The 21258-nt window shown below is 35.2% G+C and overlaps 1 protein-coding gene across 5 annotated transcripts in view; it reads left to right on the forward strand.

Moving 5' to 3' along the window:
• Positions 1-21258, forward strand: part of LOC136030919 (uncharacterized) — a 112473-nt gene that overhangs the window by 10069 nt on the left and 81146 nt on the right. Inside the window, exons 1-2 of one of the 5 annotated variants that reach the window (XM_065710058.1) lie at positions 3166-3183; positions 7786-8070. In XM_065710058.1, coding sequence (XP_065566130.1) covers positions 7813-8070 — 258 coding nt within the window. In that variant the 5' untranslated portion in view covers positions 3166-3183; positions 7786-7812. Of the gene's footprint in view, positions 1-3165; positions 3184-3258; positions 4753-4824; positions 5255-5762; positions 6538-7785; positions 8071-21258 lie in introns of those variants that run through there. The other 4 variants (XM_065710042.1, XM_065710025.1, XM_065710050.1 and 1 more) reach the window with 4 other exon arrangements.

Consider the following 21258-nt stretch of genomic DNA (forward strand, 5'->3'; position numbering starts at 1 on the left):
CATTTCAATTGGGATTGGCCTTTATATCACTGCTCCCGATTTTTATAGCAATATGGTTCAGCTTTCATCCACTCTGGACGTTCTTCTTTGAACACTGTACCACCTTAAATCCGGTAACCTGAATCCTATTTCCTATGGGAATGGTCGTTATATCTCTGATCCCGATATCTATGGCAATCAGGTTCAGCTCTCATCCACTCTGGAGGTTCTGTTTTGAAGACTTTACCATCTTGAATCCCAATTTCCTTTAAAATAAGCCCTAAAATTTCTATGATTTTCGATTGCTCGCTAGTCCTAGTTAAAACAAAGAAGAAAAAAAGGAGAAGTGCTACAAATACCAAAAAGTTATTTTCCTTGTTTTTCAAGGTGAGAGACTATAATTCTCCTGTGCAAGGTTATCGACCATGCTAATTCCAATTGGTGTGTTTTTTGTTTCGATCAGGCCCAAATTTCGAAATACTTTTTTTTTCAAAATCACTATAGTTTTCTTTTCGTTATAAACTTTTATTTTTAAGGTGAATGGAAAACATAGATACCATTCTTGAATCACTGTCAGATGGCAATTTTTTTTATTCAGTTTTTTTTTTACTAGGTTGCAGTTAAAGTTGCAACCATGATAAAGATTAAAGAATTAACTATTTTCAACATGTTATGAACCACAGAGTATTATCTAAAAAAAAACAAGAGCTAAGAGCTCATGTGGCACTTGTGACGAGGCGAGAAGAGCCAAGAGATCATATGGTATGAGCTCTAACAAAATTCTATAAATCAATAGATTGGTTTGAAAAGGAAAATAAGAGGCTTAATGCCGGTCAAGATTTAAAATAAGAGCTCTGAGTCACAAAGTCCTTCTATATATCAAAATACATTAAGATCCGATCACCCACTCGTAAGTTATAAATACCTAATTTTTTCTAATTTTCCTTTCCCTTTTGCCCCCCAGATGGTCGAATCTGGGATAACGACTTTATCAAATCAAATTGTGCAGCTCCCTGACACGCCTACCAATTTTCATCTCCCTAGCACGTCCAGAAGCACCGAACTCGCAAAATCACTGAACCCCTCCCCCCAACTCCCAAAGAGAGCGAATCCAGTACGATTCTGTCAATCACGTATCAAGGACAGTTGTTTATTCTATCCACCAAGCTTCATCCCGATTCCTCCACTCCAAGTGTTTTTCCAAGATTCCCCCCTCCAACTCCCCCCAATGTCAAAAGATCTTGTCGGGATTTGAAATAAGAGCTCTGAGACATGAATTCCTTCTAAAAATCAAATTTCATTACGATCCGATCATCTATTCGTAAGATAAAAATACCCCAATTTTCATGTTTTCCCAGAATTCCGGTTTCCCCCTCCAACTCCCCCGAATGTCACAGGATCTGGTCGGAATTTGAACTTAGAACTTTAAAGCACAAGATCCTTCTAAATATCAAATTTCATTAAGATTTGGTCACCCTTTCGTAAGTTACAAATACCTCAATTTTCAAAATTGCCCCCCCCCCCAATTCCACCAAAGAGAGCAGATCCGGTCCAGTTATGCCAGTCACGTATCTTAGACAGGTTTCTATTCTTCCAGTCCAGTTTCATCCTGATCTCACCGCTTTAAGTATTTTCTAAGATTTCCGGTCCCCCCAACCCGCCCCCCCAATTACGCTTGATCCGGTTGAGATTTAAAATAAGATATCTGAGTTACGAGGTCCTTCTAAATATGAAGTTTCATGAAGATCCGATCACTCCGTCATTTTTTCTTATTTTTCAGAATTAACCCCCCCCCCCCAATTGAGCGGATCCGTTCCAATTATGTAAATCGCGTATGCAAGACTTCTGCTTATTTTTCTAACCAAGTTTCATCCCAATCCCTCCAATCTAAGCGTTTTCCATCATTTTAGGTTTCCCCACCCCAAACTTCCCTCAATGTCACCAGATCCGGTCAGGATTTAAAATAAGAGCTTTGAGACACGATATCCTTCTAAATATCAAATTTTATGGAGACCCAATCACCCGTTCGTAAGTTAAAAATACCTCATTTTTTTCTAATTTTTCAGAATTACCCCCCCCCCCCAACTACCCCAAAGAGAGCGGATCCGTTCTGGTTATGTCAATCATGTATCTAGGATTCGTGTTTTTTTCCCACCAAGTTTCATCCCGATCCCTCCACTCTAAGTGTTTTCCAAGTTTTAGGTTTCCCCCTCCCAACTCCCCCCCCAATATCACCAGATCCGGTCGGGTTTAAAATAAGAGCTCTGAGCCACGATATCCTTCTAAATATCAAATTTCATTGAGATCCGATCACCCGTTCGTAAGTTAAAAATACCTCATTTTTTTAATTTTTCAGAAATACCCCCCCCCAACTACCCCAAAGAGAGCGGATCCGTTCCTTTTATGTAAATCATCTATATAGGACTTGTGTTTATTTTTCCACCATGTTTCATCCCGATCCCTCCAATCTAAGTGTTACCCAAGATTTTAGGTTCCCCCCTCCAACTCCCCCCAGTGTCATCAGATCCGGTCGGGATTTAAAATAAGAGCTCTGAGACACAATATCATTCCAAACATCAAATTTCACTAAGATCCAATCACCCGCTCATAAGTTAAAAATACTTCATCTTTTCTATTTTTTCCGAATTACCCCCCCCCCCCCCAGATTGTCAAATTTGGAAAATGACTATTTCTAATTTAATTTGGTCCGGTCCCTGATACGCTTGCCAAATTTCATCGTCCTAGCTTACCTGGAAGTGCCTAAAGTAGCAAAACCGGGACTTTAGGTTTCTCCCTCCAATTCCCCCCAATGTCATCAGATCCGGTCGGGATTTAAAATAAGAGCTCTGAGACACTATATCATTCCAAACATCAAATTTCATTAAGATGCAATCACCCGCTGATAAGTTAAAAATACTTCATTTTTTCTATTTTTTGCGAATTAACCGGCCCCCACTCCCCCCCCCCCCCAGATGGTCAAATAACGACTATTTCTAATTTAATCTGGTCCGGTCCCTGATACGCTTGCCAAATTTCATCGTCCTAGCTTACCTGGAAGTGCCTAAAGTAGCAAAACCGGGACCGACAGACAGACAGACCGACAGAATTGGCCATTGCTATGTGTCACTTGGTTAATACCAAGTGCCATAAAAAATCTAACTTTTCCACAGAAGAAAGTTCACGCAAGCCTGAGTTTATTTTTAGGTAATCATTGCGTCCAACCAGTAGTCATAGATTATTCAATGAGGGCTCAATAAAGCAAACATTTGAAGATATAGAGCCCTTTTTAAGTTGCCGATCATTTCACAACAAGCATTTTAGGCTTTGGTAGAACTGATAGTTCATTTTGTAAGACTACATATAATTTTGAAAAAAAATGCTAAGTGAGTTTTTTCCTTTTTAGTGATTTGAAAAACCTTCTTTTCTAATTCAATGGCGTAAAAAGAATAATTTGTGTTCATTTTTGGTTTCAAAGCTGCTCCTTACTTTCAGTTCCAAAACTAGTTTTTTTCTTAAGTGCAATTTCTGATTGTTCTCCGAATCATGCCCAGGTCTAAAAAAAATATAATGTGATGTATCGGTCCCTTAAACGCCTGTTTTATTGCTGTTAATACGTATATGTCAATAATTGTAAATTGATTAGTATTGCCCTACTTTTACAGTTTTTCTGCTTAAGAATTAAAACAAAATTTTCAAGACAAAATTTGAATATATGCTGCCGTCGAAACTTGCAATGAATAATATTTGTATTCAGTAAGTCCTTATTAATAATTCTGCTGCAGAATTTTAGGTGGGCAAAGAGGGGTATCATTGTAAGTGGATAGGAATTATATGCAGATTTTGATCTTCTCTTTTGCTGAAGCCATAAAAACCTTTAAAATGAGATTTTCTAATCGATAAATACATTTCAGACATATGCTTCAATTCATTGAAATATTTTATATAAATAGAAAAGAAAATATTACCATAAGAAGCTGCTAAAAAACAGTTTCCTGTAGCATTATCCACTCCCTTTACCCCAAAGAAATTTATCGGTGGTGTTCCTGACCCGCCCTGTCTTTTCCTCCTTTGTACCGTTGCGCATGGGCATCTTACTATATTTGTCTGAAGGTTCATGGGACTTAAGGGCCGTTGTTTTCTTGGTACTTTTAAATCAATTGGGTTACCAGAATTGGGAATTGATTGCAAATATATTCTCTTTTGGGCTAAGTCCCAGTTTGGTTTTAATTTGCGTTTGATTAAGCTTTTCCCCAATTTTCTAGGACCTTTAATTTAATACGATCATCCCAGGGAAAAGCAACAAAACAAATAAACAAACATCCATGCTACTTCTTCTAGAATTTTTTCGCAAAATTCCACATTTTATAGACTGTAGCTTGAAACCTCTACGACAGGGTTTTCTGATATAATGAATTTAATAAAGTAGATTTCACCAAGATTGCTTGCTTTTATGATCACCCCTGGGAATAAACAAAATAAACATGCATCCACAATATTTTTTCTGGATTTTTTTTCTTGTGAAATTCTAAATGTTGTATATTTGAGCTTGGAACTTATACAGTAGGGATTTCTTAAATGATGATTATAATGAAGCGATTTTTACTATGACTGCTTTCCCAATGGGGGGCACTTCACTTTTTTTTCAAAACTATATTTCTTTCTCCAAAGAAAATATTTCCTAATATTTATATTCCTGTGCCCCCCACCCACCACTGCTACTCTGGTGTCTGCCCCCTGGAAATTTTTCTGTGGGCACCCCTGTCTTCAATAATGGTAATATATCTTAAAATATTTAAAACTTTCAATTTACTTTTCATTATAGCTTAATTATAACTTGAAAAAAGTCCTTGGTTTTGAAAGTTTTATTTAAAAAGGGAAAAATTTTCACAGCCAGGGGGACTAGGGGTTTTGAGCCTTATCTTTTCCTATTTCCCCGGAATTTTGTCGGGCTAGTACAAAATGAGCATAAACAAATTTTCCATGCGTATTTTAAAGTTTTTGTTCTAAAGCCCTCCGAAAAAATCTTTTTCGACCCCCACCATATAATACTGTATACAACCCTGTTCACAACCATGCTCTTTCATCCGTGAATTGAGCTCAAGTTTCAAATTCATCCTAACTTATCTTCTGCCATCGATTTTTTTTCAAATTACATTATATCGTAATAGTCACTTGTTACTACGCAAAGGAAATTAGGTGATAAATAAATTGTGTAAATCCTGAGGAAATTTTTGGCTACCAATACAAGACATTGACAATCGATTGAATGATAATGGTATGTACGATTTAACAATATGCAGTGCGGGGGGATTGATAGGGTGGCAACCCCTATTGAGTCTCAGATAGGCCTGAGCACGACTTCAAAGCTACTAGAAATTAATATTTCTTAAAGTTTATTTTTAACTCGTTAAAAACAAGTACGAAGGAAAATTAGAACTTAAAACGGACAGAAATTATTCCTTATATGAGGGGGACTACTCAACTGATAACCCCTACTCTTCCCGCCGAAGTCTGACTTTCTTTCTCAGTTCCTTTAGAAACATTGCTCAAAAACAAGGCCCATTACCCAGTGATATGGTATAATAAGTAACTTTTAACTACTATAAAACCCTTCATAGTTTAGATGCTGACCCCTCCTGTAAGTTTGTATGCCAATAGCCAAGAAAATATTCAGGGGGGGGGGGGTTGAGCCTCTCATGCGTAATTTTGTCCAACTCGTAGAAACGTAACAAAAGTGACCCCCCCCCCCCTCGCCAAAAATCCTGTATATAGCCCTGCCAATGGCCCTTGAGTTCGAGCAGCAGTCTGTTCTTAAAGAACAGAGACAAAAAGTCAAAGTTTAAAGTAAAGAGCAAGGGGTTCAGAAAGGAGTAGCTACCCTCACATAAAGTATTTTTCCTGTTTATTTTACGCTTTAATATAACTTCTTACTTTTTTTTTTACAAATTTAACGAAAAATTCCAGGCGAAGTAAGCATTTTAGTTTCTTTCCTGAAGTTTAAGTAGTTATCCTTTAAATATACTTTTCTGGTAATTCAAATGGTGAGCTGGAAAAATTTGCTGACCTGGATAAAGTTGCTTAGACTGGAAGGAAAATGAAGACCTAGTCTAAGATCCTTCCAACAGCTCAGGTAGGATACTTTGATCTCAATACCTTCACCCATTCCTGCAGCATCATTACCACAATAGAGGTAATTTATGACAAAACATATATTTATGAATGTAAATAGCATTCAAAGATCAGTTCGATGATACAAATCATTGACCCTGAATGGACTAGATTGAAACTATCACCTATACATATATAGAATTTTAATTAAAACAATCCCGTATGCAGTCATATTGTAATCATGTAGCATCGTTAACTAATTATAAACATCATAAATTGAAATGTAAATTAATATGGTTAAACCTATCAAAAGTTGAAAGCTGAAAAGTCTAACTAGTTAACATTCTCCAAATTTCCTTGGCTCTAGTCTTAACATAAAATCGTGCGAGTGACATCGATTGGAGCTGATCATCTCCCAAGTTTTTAAAAGAATTTTCTCTGTCAGCTTAGGTAAGAACCAGGAATACCCGCGTGAAATTTATTGGGCTGGTGGGGGTAGGGGGAAAAACTCGATTTAATATTTTCCTAGAGGGAGTAGTGATTTCAAAAAAGTTTGCATTTCCTCAGTAGCAACAAATCTTGCGCTTTTAGTAAAAAATTTGGTCACCCAGAGGAGGAGGGGCCAATTCTCATTGCATGAGATCTTCCCAGAATAAAAGTAGGAAAACTTCGTTTTTATATGCTATGATTTCTGTTGGAGCATTAGACATGTGCTCTTGAGGGACATCGTGCTAGGTTGCCAGCTCCCCTTCATCCAAGTTTAAATTTTTCTACGGTATCTATATATTATTGCGTGGGAGGCAAGGCCATGTCCAGAATTTTTTTTTGGGGGGGGGAAGGAGGGGTGGGGTTCACAAACGGATATTTTTTGGGACAGGATTTGTAAAAAAAAATACAAGAAAAAACCATCAACCATTTGTTTATATTCCTTTTTGCTACGTTTTGATGGGTCGGACTAACATTTTGAGTGGAGGGCATGAGGTTCATATCTTCTGAAATATTAAAAAGTATGTAATGGGCATTTAAATATCGTAATGGCAACAAAATTTTCCTCGGTTTTATCTCTTGAAATGTTCTACTGTTGTTTTTTTTATCAGTGAAAAGTACTTACGCTTTTTGTTGCAGACCACGCAATTGTATAAAAAAGCATTGGAAATTAGTTTTGATTGTTAGACCACTTTAAAACATCTTACCCTTTATGATGAACCCCTCCACCAATCTACTTTTGAATTTTCATGGGCGCTTTGGAGCTAGTATTTTTTTTTGTTTTATAAACGTGGTTTTTGGTCTAATAAGTTTAAAAGAACTTTAATATTAAAAATTCAGGTGTTATTTCTACTAGCTCCAAGTTGCGATAAGTTTGGAATGGGCAAGTTGGGATACACTTGGAGCAAAACTGACCCTCTAATAACAGCACAGTGTCGACCAAGCGCATCGGAATCTAACCCAGAACAAACTTAAGTCATTATCGTGGCCATAAAGACCTTATAGTTTACCATCCGAGAGAAAATCCCCTGTGAAAGGTCTAGTTACAAATAGAATGGTAGCTCAAATATTCGACAAGTCTCAATATTCTTACTGTTCGAGAGTTGGTTTTATATCTCCGAACTGATTTCAGATTTAGTTAAAGTTTAATCTAATAAGAGATGGAAGTTCTTTTTAAGACATTCTATGACTAATGATATTCACCTATTTCAGGAGAAGAGTTTAAAGCAGATTCTTGGCATGGACACTACCCCAACACCTAGCGAAGAAATACAAAGTGGAATCTCAGTACTGCCCCTTATTCTCGGCCTGACAATTTTATTTGCTGTTTTAGTCCTTGGTTGCTTCGTTCTATATAAATATATCTTAAAAAAAGGCAATTTCGGAACAGATTTTGACAATCCTGTTTATAGAAAAACCACTGAAGAAAGGATAGTATTCCTAAAAAGAGGAAGTCTACGAAACGGGAGACCTTACGTTTGCTATATGCCTAAAGAAGTAAGTCCCTTTTTATGATTCTAGAAAGCTTGGTCAAAAAAACAATGCAAAGTAAAGGACTATATTCAAACCCGAACGAGTAGAAATAACGTCCCATCATATAAATAATTAAAACGAAGATAAATTACTTTGAATGAATAAACAAAAACTAAATACACAGGAATTATAATGAATAATAACTTCAGAATAATAAATACCGTACACTATTATGAATGAATAAATGCAACATATGACTAACTGAACTTAAAGTACATACCCATATAGACCAAAGGTGCCGACAGAAAATTTCCCATTGGGGGGGGGGCAAACGTCAAAATATCAATGGTGGTCGGGTGACAGGGAATATATTTCGAGAATTGTTTTTCGTAGGAATAAGTTTATTTTAAATACTTTTAGGAAAAAGCCTCAAATAAAAGAGTCATTAAATTGTACGCAAAATGAAAGAAAATACAGTAAATCTTAAACGACAAGAATTCCTGGCAAAGCGATCGATTTATTTAGTCAATAATATATTTAATCATTATGTATTTAATTCTAAAAGAAAATCAAATTTAAACAAAAAATTATAGAAAGATTTATTACTTCCATAGATTATAGCAGATATAGACTTGTCTTTAATGCAATTTTCTACGCCTTAGAATAGTTTACAGAAGGAGTAGAGATACTCAAAAATCATCCTGCCTGCATAAATACCATTTTTTGATTTTATAACGGCCATGTAAAAGGTACATTTTTCATAATAGGTCAATTCTCCCCCTCAAACTTAAATCCCTTATATATTCAGACATAAAAAAAAGATTAGCAAAAGAAAAAAATTAAACTTACTATACAGTTGTCAAATTAACGCTCCTTCTTTTTATTGTCCTATTCAACTAAATAAAATGAACAGGTTTAAAAAACTTTCGTGACAAGAGAATCTTATCAAATAGTTTGTGATTAAAAAACTGGAAGTAAAAAGTGACTTGGACCAATTTTCATCAGAACTAAAAATGGAGTTCTCAAGACAATTGCTATACCGGCAGTATCGGTTTTTCATGCTAATTCTTAATATATACAATTCTTTCAGTTGGTTAGGACGGGCATGATTCGGAAAACAATCAGAAATTAAATAAAAAAAGAACTTTTCAAATGAAATCAAGGAAAAGATTTGAAAGCTATTTGAACAGATTTTCTTTATATGAAAGGGGCTGCCTCCTCCTTCGCTCCTAACTATTTACAGTGATGTTCGGATTTTTTCTAATTTCTTAAGAAAATTTGCAATTGGAAAGATAAGATTTTTCAAAGCACTACCAAACTTTTGTTTAATGAGCAAGGTGCTTAGAAGGGGGCTGTCCCTCTAAAGAGTAATGTATATTTGTTTTAAGTTTTAAACTTGCTCATTAGTTTAGTTGAAATTTTTTTCTATTTGTTTAATTAAATTTCATAAAACTATAAAGTTTTATAAATACCATTAGTAACGCAGAAAATTGATCAATATTTCAATGATCTCTGTTCGGATTTTGACGGGTAATCAAACAGTTTGTGGTAACAAGCTGTAAGGAACGGCCCGGCTCAATAGTTATTGAGACTAAAAAAACGAAATTTTGATGAAATAGATATCAAAAGAATTGACTTATTATGTTGATTCTAAATATATAAGTTTCATTGAGTTTAGTCTTACCCATCAAAAGCTACGAGCCTGAGAAAATTTGTCTTATTCTCAAAAAAATGGGGAAAGACCCTCTCCAAGCTATAGCATTTTAATTAAATTCATACGATCGGATTCAACCTATCAAAGAACTCTACTTGAATCGGCAAAAATGTGGAATTTTGTAATTTTTGCCAAAGGAAAGATCACGGATGCGTGTTTCTTTGTTTTTGCTTTTTTCAAGGGTAACCATATCGACCCAGTAGACCTAAAAATTCGAGAGAGGGCTCATTATAACGTAAATGAAAAGTACTAGTGTCCTTTTTAAGCGAACAAATATTGGAGGGCAACTAGGCCCCCTCCCACACCATATTTTTCCCAAAATCGTCTAATCAAAATTTTGAGATAGCTTTTTTCTTCAGTATAATTGAAAGTCCCAATAACTCTGTGTTTAGAGATAAAATGACCAAATACATCTCCTGGGGAAAGGTTTTTAAGTTATGAAATTTACCCATTGCTTTATCTGCTACTAGGCAGTATACATACTTTTTTTGGGTAGAGGGCGGAGGATGAATTATCTGCTGGGAGGATTTTATACGGGGAAAATTTTTCATAGAGAGGGAAGTTTCCAGGGGATGAACTTTTCAGGGGGAGTTTTACACTGAGTAAATTTGGCAGAATACCTATGCGAAATTTCTTAATATGTCTTGCTTTCTTTTTACCAATTCAATTTTTGGCGTGGAGATGCAAAGGGTAACTGGGAGATATGATCAAGAGAAGTTCGTCCATCCATTACTTTCAATTATAGGTCTTTGATTTCACTAAGCTGGACCGTTTTCTGTATTCAATTCAAGTTCTGCATCTGATTCCTCGTCTATAAATTCCTTTGTGAGATTCGAATTAAGTGCTGTGTCTACAATGGTATGGGCTCATAGTGCTTGAGAAATAGCCTTATCACATAGAAGATGAGGAGCTGTATCGGAACCATATATCAATTTAAAAATTTGTTTTAGTCCAGATCCATCCATCAAAGATCCAATGGCACCGACAAGACTCATGAGGTTGTGGAATCCCCTTAGTCTAACAACTGCTTGTGTAACGTTTGTTCCAGGTCTTTCTGCAGTAATAATCTTCATGGGCTTCCTCCACAACGGCTGGTCAAAGATTATGACCGGAGTAAATCCGTACCGTTCAGCTAGATACGCAATGAATGTCAGTATAGAAAGGATACAATTCTCTTTGCTTGAAGGTAGATCGATCATAGGAAGAGAGGAAATGTTGGCTTTACTGGGATGGTCTCGTTCAACTACTTCTCGGTCTTGACTGGACCATTCCGCTCCAACCTGGCCTAAGTTGCTTGAGATACCATAACATAAGCAAAAGTACATCTAAGTTTGAAATCTTATCCTCTTTCAATCTTGAATGAAGAAGATCATAATACATTGTCTGTGATGTTCAAGGTCCCAGAAAAGAAAAACTTACCTACCTAAAACAGTTTTTAAAGTTGAACTTTTGAAAGGACCAAACTAGGAATTCTTCCTTGAGACATGAAGGTTAGGTGGCACTCTTTCTAATTTTTATTGAATATTTCACCAAATTTCCAACATATATTGATGCACACTTTATATTGTACTTGTGTGTGTCGGGGGGGGGGGGGAGTAAACGCCTCAAGTATGGTCAAAACACAGAAACAAGTCCACATTCGCGATCTACGCACCAGATTTTCCTATTCCGACTTTTTAAAAGGACAAGTTACTTTTTATAAAGTTTTTATCTTAGAAGAAAAGACAAAAAAACGTCAATTTCTCCTAATCCGATTTTGATCGGTTTTTTATATATGTTGTAGAGAATTTTTGTCCGGTTTGAATGATACGGAAATAAAAATTTGCAATTTGTTTGTGGTAACCCGTAAATTTAATTTAGATCGACTGTACTATAAGTAAAGGAATCAATTTATTCAACCAATAAATTTAAAACAAAAACGCTTCAACATAGACTCTATGGCCCTATGGCAAGGCTCTATGGCCAGGAAAAAATAGGGGAGAGACAAAAATGGAGCAAATACTAAAAATTTCCACTATAATGCATTACAACCATTCAAAGACTCAACACACACATAAAAAAATTATCAAAAGATCCAAAAGTTAAGGTATATTAAGAGACCCCCTCCCCCCAAAAAATATGGGACTATCCAATAAATTAAATAAAATTCCAAGAATATATTTGAAACAAAGCCGCAAAAAATATTAAACAAAATTCAACACCCCTCACAATAAACATTTCTAACCGAGGTTAGGGTCACCTTTCCCCCTCCCCCTCCAAAAAAACATAAATATCAAAACATTTAAAGATTTCTTTAAATTCTTTTTAAATACCAAACGAGTGACAATCTCGCGCTGACTCAGGTAAGCTATTCCAAGCGACATGACAAGCAATCCATGGATTGCATCAGAACAATGATGAAAAGTTTCCTAAAAAAAATTAATATAGTGCAAGTCATTAACAACTTTTTGACAAAAAAATGACACTATTTTTGTAAAATATATTGTTATCAGAAAATATTTGGTCACTGCAGTTAGAAAGCATTGTATATTCTAAAATACCAAGGACAGTGGAATGAAGTCTTTTTTTTTAATTTGTTACATGTCAGTTACATGCCAGTTCATCACGGAATTTTAATGCTAAAATATACATAAAAGAATCAGATTTTCATGCTGATTTTAAATATATAAGTTTCATCAAATTTAGTCTTTGTCATCAAAAGTTACGAGCCTGAAAAAATTTGCCTTATTTTAGAAAATTGGAGAAAACACCCCTTAAAAGTCACAGAATCTTAACAAAAATCACACCATCGTATTCGGCGTATCAGAGAACCATGTAGCAAAATTTTCAAGCTCCTATCTACAAAAATGTGGAATTTCGTATTTTTTGCCAGAAGATCTATCACGGGTGCGTTTGGTTTTTTTTCCCCAGGGGTCATCGTATCGACCAAGTGGTCCTAGAATCACGCAAGAGGGCTCATTCTAACGGAAATGAAAAGTTCTAGTGCCATTTTTAAGTGACCAAAAAATTGGAAGGCACCTAGGCCCCCTCCCACGCTCATTTTTTTCCAAAAGTCAACAGATCAAAATTTTGAGATAGCCATTGTGTTCCGCATAGTCAAAAATCTTAATAACTATGTCTTTGGGAATGACTTACTCCCCCACAGTCCCTGGGGGAGGGGCTGCAAGTTACTAACTTCGACCAGTGTTTACATATAATAACGGTTATTGGGAAGTGTACAGTCGTTTTCAGGGGATTTTTTTTTTGGTTTTGGGGATGGGGTTGAGGGGAGGGGCTATGTGGGAGGATCTTTCCTAGGAGAGATATGTCAAGGGGGAACAGAAATTCAATGAAAAGGGCGCAGGATTTTCTAAAATTACCATAAAAAAACAATGAAAACATAAACATAGAAAAGTTTTTTCAATTGAAAGTAAAGGGTAGCATTCAAACTTGAAACGAACAGAGATTATTACGCATATGAGGGGTTCTAAAAATACTTTAGCATAAAGAGCGAGGTATTTAGGAGGAGATAAATACCTCGCTCTTTATGCTATAGTATTTTTAGTAATTTCAACTATTTATTCTGCGGCCTTTCTGATTCAGGGGTCATTCTTAAAGATTTGGGACAAAACTTACGATTTAGTGTAAAGAACGAGGTATTAACGAGGGTACAAACCCCCTTATATACATGATAAAAATTGAAGAAAATAAAAGTTTGTTACGTAAGTTAATTCTTAAGTTACTTATATTTTTTACTAATAAAAAAATTCGTTAAAAATTAAAATTTATAGTTGCCTTTTTATGTAACCGAAAAATTGCATGGCAACTAGGCCATTTTCCCCATCCCTTATTTCTCAAAATCGTCTGATCAAAACTACGAGAAAGCCATTTAGCCAAAAAAGGAATTAATATGCAAATTTCATTTTGATAATTTATGTGCGGAGAGCCAAAATCAAACTTGCATTAATTCAAAAACGTTCAGAAATTAAATTAAAAAAACTAGTTTTTTTAACTGAAAGTAAGGACCGCATTAAAACTTAAAACGAACAGAAATTACAATTCTGCTTTTTAAAACAATTAATAGCTATAGCGTAAAGAGCGAGGGATTGCGGAGGGGACAACCCATTTCATATACGGAGTAATTTCTGTTCGTTTTAAGTTTTAATGTCGCTCCTTACTGTCAGTTAAAAAAACTAGTTTTTTTTAATGTAATCACTTAAGAAGCTTATTCTTCTAGTGAGTGGGAAATGGTAACACAGACCAGTAGGTGAGACTAGCAAAAAATAAGCTAATAACATGACTTAAGATGGGTCCGGGGCTTAAAAAGAATGGTTTTGATGTCCCGGGTATTTTAAGGGCTTTCAGAATCGAATCTTATTTCCGTTTGAAACTGCTGCCTACTCTACTTGGCTGTTCAAATAGAGCTCTCCGCTTGAAAGTAGAAACTTGGCTTAAAGAAGTAGAGGCTCGGTCAAACAACTTCGTATAATCCTCTCTGATATCTGATGTAGAAATAAAACTTTGCTTCAGCTCAAATACGGTAAGTCCTAAAAGACAAGCCAAAATGATCCTTATAGGCCTCAGACAAGAAATATTTGCAAGCCTTTAAAAATGTAATATTATGTTTCCGTAACAATTCACATTTTCCGTAACAATAACAATAAAGGTTAGACTCTTAGCAGCTTCTCTTCATAAAATGATTTTGGTAGCATGCAAAAAACAAGTACGAAGTCAAATTGTGGTTCCCTGGCTGCAATCTGAATCATAGTGGGGCAGGAAGGAAGTCTTTTCATCCGCACACTGATCAAACTGGGTTTTATATTCGAACCAAACATGATGGGCAACAAAATCTTGCATCCTATTTATACCTTTTGGATCTAAATACAACCCAACCGCTTTAGGATAGGGATGCGTAACGTCCTCTTTCAGAGAATATAGCTGATAAGTGCCTGGAAATTAATCACCCTGTACCCCTTTTGTTCCTTTAAGCCTAAACACTAAGCTCTAAATATCTGCTTGATGTACAGTACTAGAAAAACATTTTCTACGAACTCTTGCTAATGCACTTTTTCTTTCAGGTAATCACATCAAACTAACAGATTAATGTTTTGACGGCCATTTTTATCATTTCTATGTAAAATTTAACTTTTAAGGGGACTTATGATTACTTGGTAATTTCTGATGATTTTACTTTTCAGTCAACGAAGATATGGAAGAAAGAAAACTTTGAATGTGTTTAATTTACGAAAAAGTCAGACTTAGAAGAAAAATGGGATTCCGACAGATGTTATTGGTGCACATGCATTTGATATTGTAATTTATTTTTTTTATAGATAATAAAAATAAAAAACAATAGACATTTCAGTTTTCTTTTTTATGAAATTCTGGGAATAGGAGACGATATAACAAACAGTTCGTGGTAACGAACTGTAGTAAGGAGCGACCCGGCTCAATAGTAAACGAAACTCTAAAAACCGAAATTTTGATGCTAACAGATACATCAAAAGAATCGAATTTTCATGCTAATTTTAAAATATGTAAGTTTCATCAAATTTATTCTTTGTCGTCAAAAGTTACGAGTCTGAGAAAATTTGCCTTATTTTGGAAAATAGAGGGAAACACCCCCTAAAAGTCATAGAATCTTAACGAAAATCACACCATTGCATTCGGCGTATCAGAGAAATCTACAGCAATAATTTCAAGCTCCTATCTACAAAAATATGGAATTTGTATTTTTTGCCAAAGACAAATCACGGATGCGTGTTTATTTGTTGTTTTTTTTTTTCGTTTTTTTTCTTTTCTTCCCAGGGGTCATCGTATCGACCAAGTGGTCCTAGAATGTCGCAAGAGGGCTCATTCTAACGGAAATGAAAAGTTCTAGTGCCCTTTTTAGTGACCCAAAAAATTGGAGGGCACCTAGGCCTCCTCCCACGCTCATTTTTTTCCCAAAGTCAACGAATCAAAATTTGAAGATAGCCATTTTGTTCCGAATAGTCGAAAACCATAATAACTATGTCTTTGGGAATGACTTACTCCCCCACAATCCCTGGGGGAGGGGCTGTAATTTACAAACTTTGACCAGTGTTTACATACAGTAATGGTTATTGGGAAGTGTGCAGACGTTTTCAGGGGGATTTTGTTTTGGTTTGAGGGGTTGGGTTGAGGGGAGGGGGCTATATGGGAGGATATTTCGTTGGAGGAATATGTCATGGGGGAAGAAAAATTCAATAAAAAGGACGCAGGATTTTCTAGCATTACTATAAAAAAAAATGAAAAAATAAACATGAAAACGTTTTTTTCAATTGAAATTAAGGAGTAGCATCGAAACTTAAAACAAACAGAGATTATTACGCATATGAGGGGTCCTAAAAATACTTTAGCATAAAGAGCGAGGTATTTAGGAGGAGATGAATACCTCGCTCTTTATGCTAAAGTATTTTTAATAATTTCAACTATTTATTCTACGGCCTTTCTGATTTAGGGGTCATTCTTAAAGAATTGGGACAAAACTTACGATTTAGTGTAAAAAGTGAGGTATTAACGAGGGTACAAACCTCCTCGTATACATAATAAAAATATAATAGTATAAAAGTTTGTTACGTAAGTTAATTCTTAAGTTACGTATATTTTTTACTAATAAAAACGTTCGTTCAAAATTAAAAGTTCTAGTTGCCTTTTTAAGTATCCGAAAAATTGGAGGGCAACTAGGCCTCCTTCCCCGCCCCTTATTTCCAAAAAATTTCTGATCAAAACTAAGAGAAAGCCATTTTGCCAAAAAAAAAAAATTAATATACATATTTCATTTTAATAATTTATGTGCGGAGAGCCAAAATCAAAGATGCATTAATTCAAAAACGTTCAGAAATTAAATATAAAAAAACTAGTTTTTTTAACTGAAAGTAAGGAGCGACATTAAAACTTAAAACGAACAGAAATTACTCCGTATATGAAATGGGTTGTCTCCTCCGCAATCCCTCGCTCTTTACGCTAAAGTTTGATTCTTTGCCACAATTCTACTTTTTAAAATAATTAAAAGCTTTAGCGTAAAGAGCGAGGGATTGCGGAGGGGACAACCCATTTCATGAACGGAGAAATTTCTGTTCGTTTTAAGTTTTAATGTCGCTCCTTACTTTCAGTTAAAAAGCTAATTTTTTTATATTTAATACCACAACAGGATGCCAGTAAACGCTTTTGCAATGAATATCGAGTGAATCTGTGTAGTGGATTAAAAATCGGCAAGGGAAAATCAGCATACATCTCCAAGGACGTAGCTTTAGCATGGCTTTGGGGGGGGGGCAAGAGGGGATCTTTTTCCGAATAGTCCTTGGCTAAGGACTATCATTTAGGGGAAAGTAGTGGCGGTTCCAACCTCTTGATTTTGCTTATGCTTACAGTAAATATTAAGTATTATATTAAGTAATTAACCTACTGCCAAATACGATTTGTACTTTATTTTAATACAGACGAAATTTCAAAAACTACAAAATGATTATAAATGTTAGATTATTTATCTCAGTTTTGCACCCCGAAAACTTCTGCTTTATTTCCTTTTTACGGCTCAGAATTAGCTATAACAAAGCAATGGAAAGTAAAACATGATGGAGAAGGTATTGAAAAGGAAGCTGATTTTCATCTATGTCTTCTTATAGTAACACAATAATAGAAAGTAAAAACAGCCTTAACAGTGAAAGCAGCTCAATTTTGACCAAATCAATTGAAAAACATGATCCCATTAAAGGTTCAGTCTCAGCTTCGGCTCATATCTGCGATGGCAACTTTCAACAAAGAGACTTGATTTTTGCTTAGACTAACGGGAGAAAATTCGGAACAGAATCATCAGAATTTGAAGACATTTTAAAACACATGTAGGCTTGTGCTTTTCACAAGTTTTCCAACACCCCTTTCCCCTGGGTGATTTTAGAGGAGGGAGGTTGTGGGGCATTCGTGCTGAAATACCTCGCTCTTTATGCTATAGTATTTTTAGTAATTTCAACTATTTATTCTGCGGCCTTTCTGATTCAGGGGTCATTCTTAAAGATTTGGGACAAAACTTACGATTTAGTGTAAAGAACGAGGTATTAACGAGGGTACAAACCCCCTTATATACATGATAAAAATTGAAGAATATAAAAGTTTGTTACGTAAGTTAATTCTTAAGTTACTTATATTTTTTACTAATAAAAAAATTCGTTAAAAATTAAAATTTATAGTTGCCTTTTTATGTAACCGAAAAATTGCATGGCAACTAGGCCTCTTTCCCCATCCCTTATTTCTCAAAATCGTCTGATCAAAACTACGAGAAAGCCATTTAGCCAAAAAAGGAATTAATATGCAAATTTCATTTTGATAATTTATGTGCGGAGAGCCAAAATCAAACTTGCATTAATTCAAAAACGTTCAGAAATTACATTAAAAAAACTAGTTTTTTTAACTGAAAGTAAGGACCGACATTAAAACTTAAAACGAACAGAAATTACAATTCTGCTTTTTAAAACAATTAATAGCTATAGCGTAAAGAGCGAGGGATTGCGGAGGGGACAACCCATTTCATATACGGAGTAATTTCTGTTCGTTTTAAGTTTTAATGTCGCTCCTTACTGTCAGTTAAAAAAACTAGTTTTTTTTTAATGTAATCACTTAAGAAGCTTATTCTTCTAGTGAGTGGGAAATGGTAACACAGACCAGTAGATGAGACTAGCAAAAAATAAGCTAATAATATGACTTAAGATGGGTCCGGGGCTTAAAAAGAATGGTTTTGATGTCCCGGGTATTTTAAGGGCTTTCAGAATCGAATCTTATTTCCGTTTGAAACTGCTGCCTACTCTACTTGGCCGTTCAAATAGAGCTCTCCGCTTGAAAGTAGAAACTTGGCTTAAAGAAGTAGAGGCTCGGTCAAACAACTTCGTATAATCCTCTCTGATATCTGATGTAGAAATAAAACTTTGCTTCAGCTCAAATACGGTAAGTCCTAAAAGACAAGCCAAAATGATCCTTATAGGCCTCAGACAAGAAATATTTGCAAGCCTTTAAAAATGTAATATTATGTTTCCGTAACAATTCACATTTTCCGTAACAATAACAATAAAGGTTAGACTCTTAGCAGCTTCTCTTGATAAAATGATTTTGGTAGCATGCAAAAAACAAGTACGAAGTCAAATTGTGGTTCCCTGGCTGCAATCTGAATCATAGTGGGGCAGGAAGGAAGTCTTTTCATCCGCACACTGATCAAACTGGGTTTTATATTCGAACCAAACATGATGGGCAACAAAATCTTGCATCCTATTTATACCTTTTGGATCTAAATACAACCCAACCGCTTTAGGATAGGGATGCGTAACGTCCTCTTTCAGAGAATATAGCTGATAAGTGCCTGGAAATTAATCACCCTGTACCCCTTTTGTTCCTTTAAGCCTTAACACTAAGCTCTAAATATCTGCTTGATGTACAGTACTAGAAAAACATTTTCTACGAACTCTTGCTAATGCACTTTTTCTTTCAGGTAATCACATCAAACTAACAGATTAATGTTTTGACGGCCATTTTTATCATTTCTATGTAAAATTTAACTTTTAAGGGGACTTATGATTACTTGGTAATTTCTGATGATTTTACTTTTCAGTCAACGAAGATATGGAAGAAAGAAAACTTTGAATGTGTTTAATTTACGAAAAAGTCAGACTTAGAAGAAAAATGGGATTCCGACAGATGTTATTGGTGCACATGCATTTGATATTGTAATTTATTTTTTTTTATAGATAATAAAAATAAAAAACAATCGACATTTCAGTTTTCTTTTTTATGAAATTCTGGGAATAGGAGACGATATAACAAACAGTTCGTGGTAACGAACTGTAGTAAGGAGCGACCCGGCTCAATAGTAAACGAAACTCTAAAAACCGAAATTTTGATGCTAACAGATACATCAAAAGAATCGAATTTTCATGCTAATTTTAAAATATGCAAGTTTCATCAAATTTATTCTTTGTCGTCAAAAGTTACGAGTCTGAGAAAATTTGCCTTATTTTGGAAAATAGAGGGAAACACCCCCTAAAAGTCATAGAATCTTAACGAAAATCACACCATTGCATTCGGCGTATCAGAGAAATCTACAGCAATAATTTCAAGCTCCTATCTACAAAAATGTGGAATTTCGTATTTTTTGCCAGAAGACAAATCACGGGTGCGTGTTTATTTGTTGTTTTTTTTTTCGTTTTTTTTTTCTTTTCTTCCCAGGGGTCATCGTATCGACCAAGTGGTCCTAGAATGTCGCAAGAGGGCTCATTCTAACGGAAATGAAAAGTTCTAGTGCCCTTTTTAGTGACCCAAAAAATTGGAGGGCACCTAGGCCTCCTCCCACGCTCATTTTTTTCCCAAAGTCAACGAATCAAAATTTGAAGATAGCCATTTTGTTCCGAATAGTCGAAAACCATAATAACTATGTCTTTGGGAATGACTTACTCCCCCACAATCCCTGGGGGAGGGGCTGTAATTTACAAACTTTGACCAGTGTTTACATACAGTAATGGTTATTGGGAAGTGTGCAGACGTTTTCAGGGGGATTTTGTTTTGGTTTGAGGGGTGGGGTTGAGGGGAGGGGGCTATATGGGAGGATATTTCGTTGGAGGAATATGTCATGGGGGAAGAAAAATTCAATAAAAAGGACGCAGGATTTTCTAGCATTACTATAAAAAAAAATGAAAAAATAAACATGAAAACGTTTTTTCAATTGAAATTAAGGAGTAGCATCGAAACTTAAAACAAACAGAGATTATTACGCATATGAGGGGTCCTAAAAATACTTTAGCATAAAGAGCGAGGTATTTAGGAGGAGATGAATACCTCGCTCTTTATGCTAAAGTATTTTTAATAATTTCAACTATTTATTCTACGGCCTTTCTGATTTAGGGGTCATTCTTAAAGAATTGGGACAAAACTTACGATTTAGTGTAAAAAGTGAGGTATTAACGAGGGTACAAACCTCCTCGTATACATAATAAAAATATAATAGTATAAAAGTTTGTTACGTAAGTTAATTCTTAAGTTACGTATATTTTTTACTAATAAAAACGTTCGTTCAAAATTAAAAGTTCTAGTTGCCTTTTTAAGTATCCGAAAAATTGGAGGGCAACTAGGCCTCCTTCCCCGCCCCTTATTTCCAAAAAATTTCTGATCAAAACTAAGAGAAAACCATTTTGCCAAAAAAAAAAAATTAATATACATATTTCATTTTAATAATTTATGTGCGGAGAGCCAAAATCAAAGATGCATTAATTCAAAAACGTTCAGAAATTAAATATAAAAAAACTAGTTTTTTTAACTGAAAGTAAGGAGCGACATTAAAACTTAAAACGAACAGAAATTACTTCGTATATGAAATGGGTTGTCTCCTCCGCAATCCCTCGCTCTTTACGCTAAAGTTTGATTCTTTGCCACAATTCTACTTTTTAAAATAATTAAAAGCTTTAGCGTAAAGAGCGAGGGATTGCGGAGGGGACAACCCATTTCATGAACGGAGTAAT

Source organism: Artemia franciscana, chromosome 1 (genome assembly GCF_032884065.1).
Source record: "Artemia franciscana chromosome 1, ASM3288406v1, whole genome shotgun sequence".
NCBI lineage: Eukaryota > Metazoa > Arthropoda > Branchiopoda > Anostraca > Artemiidae > Artemia > Artemia franciscana.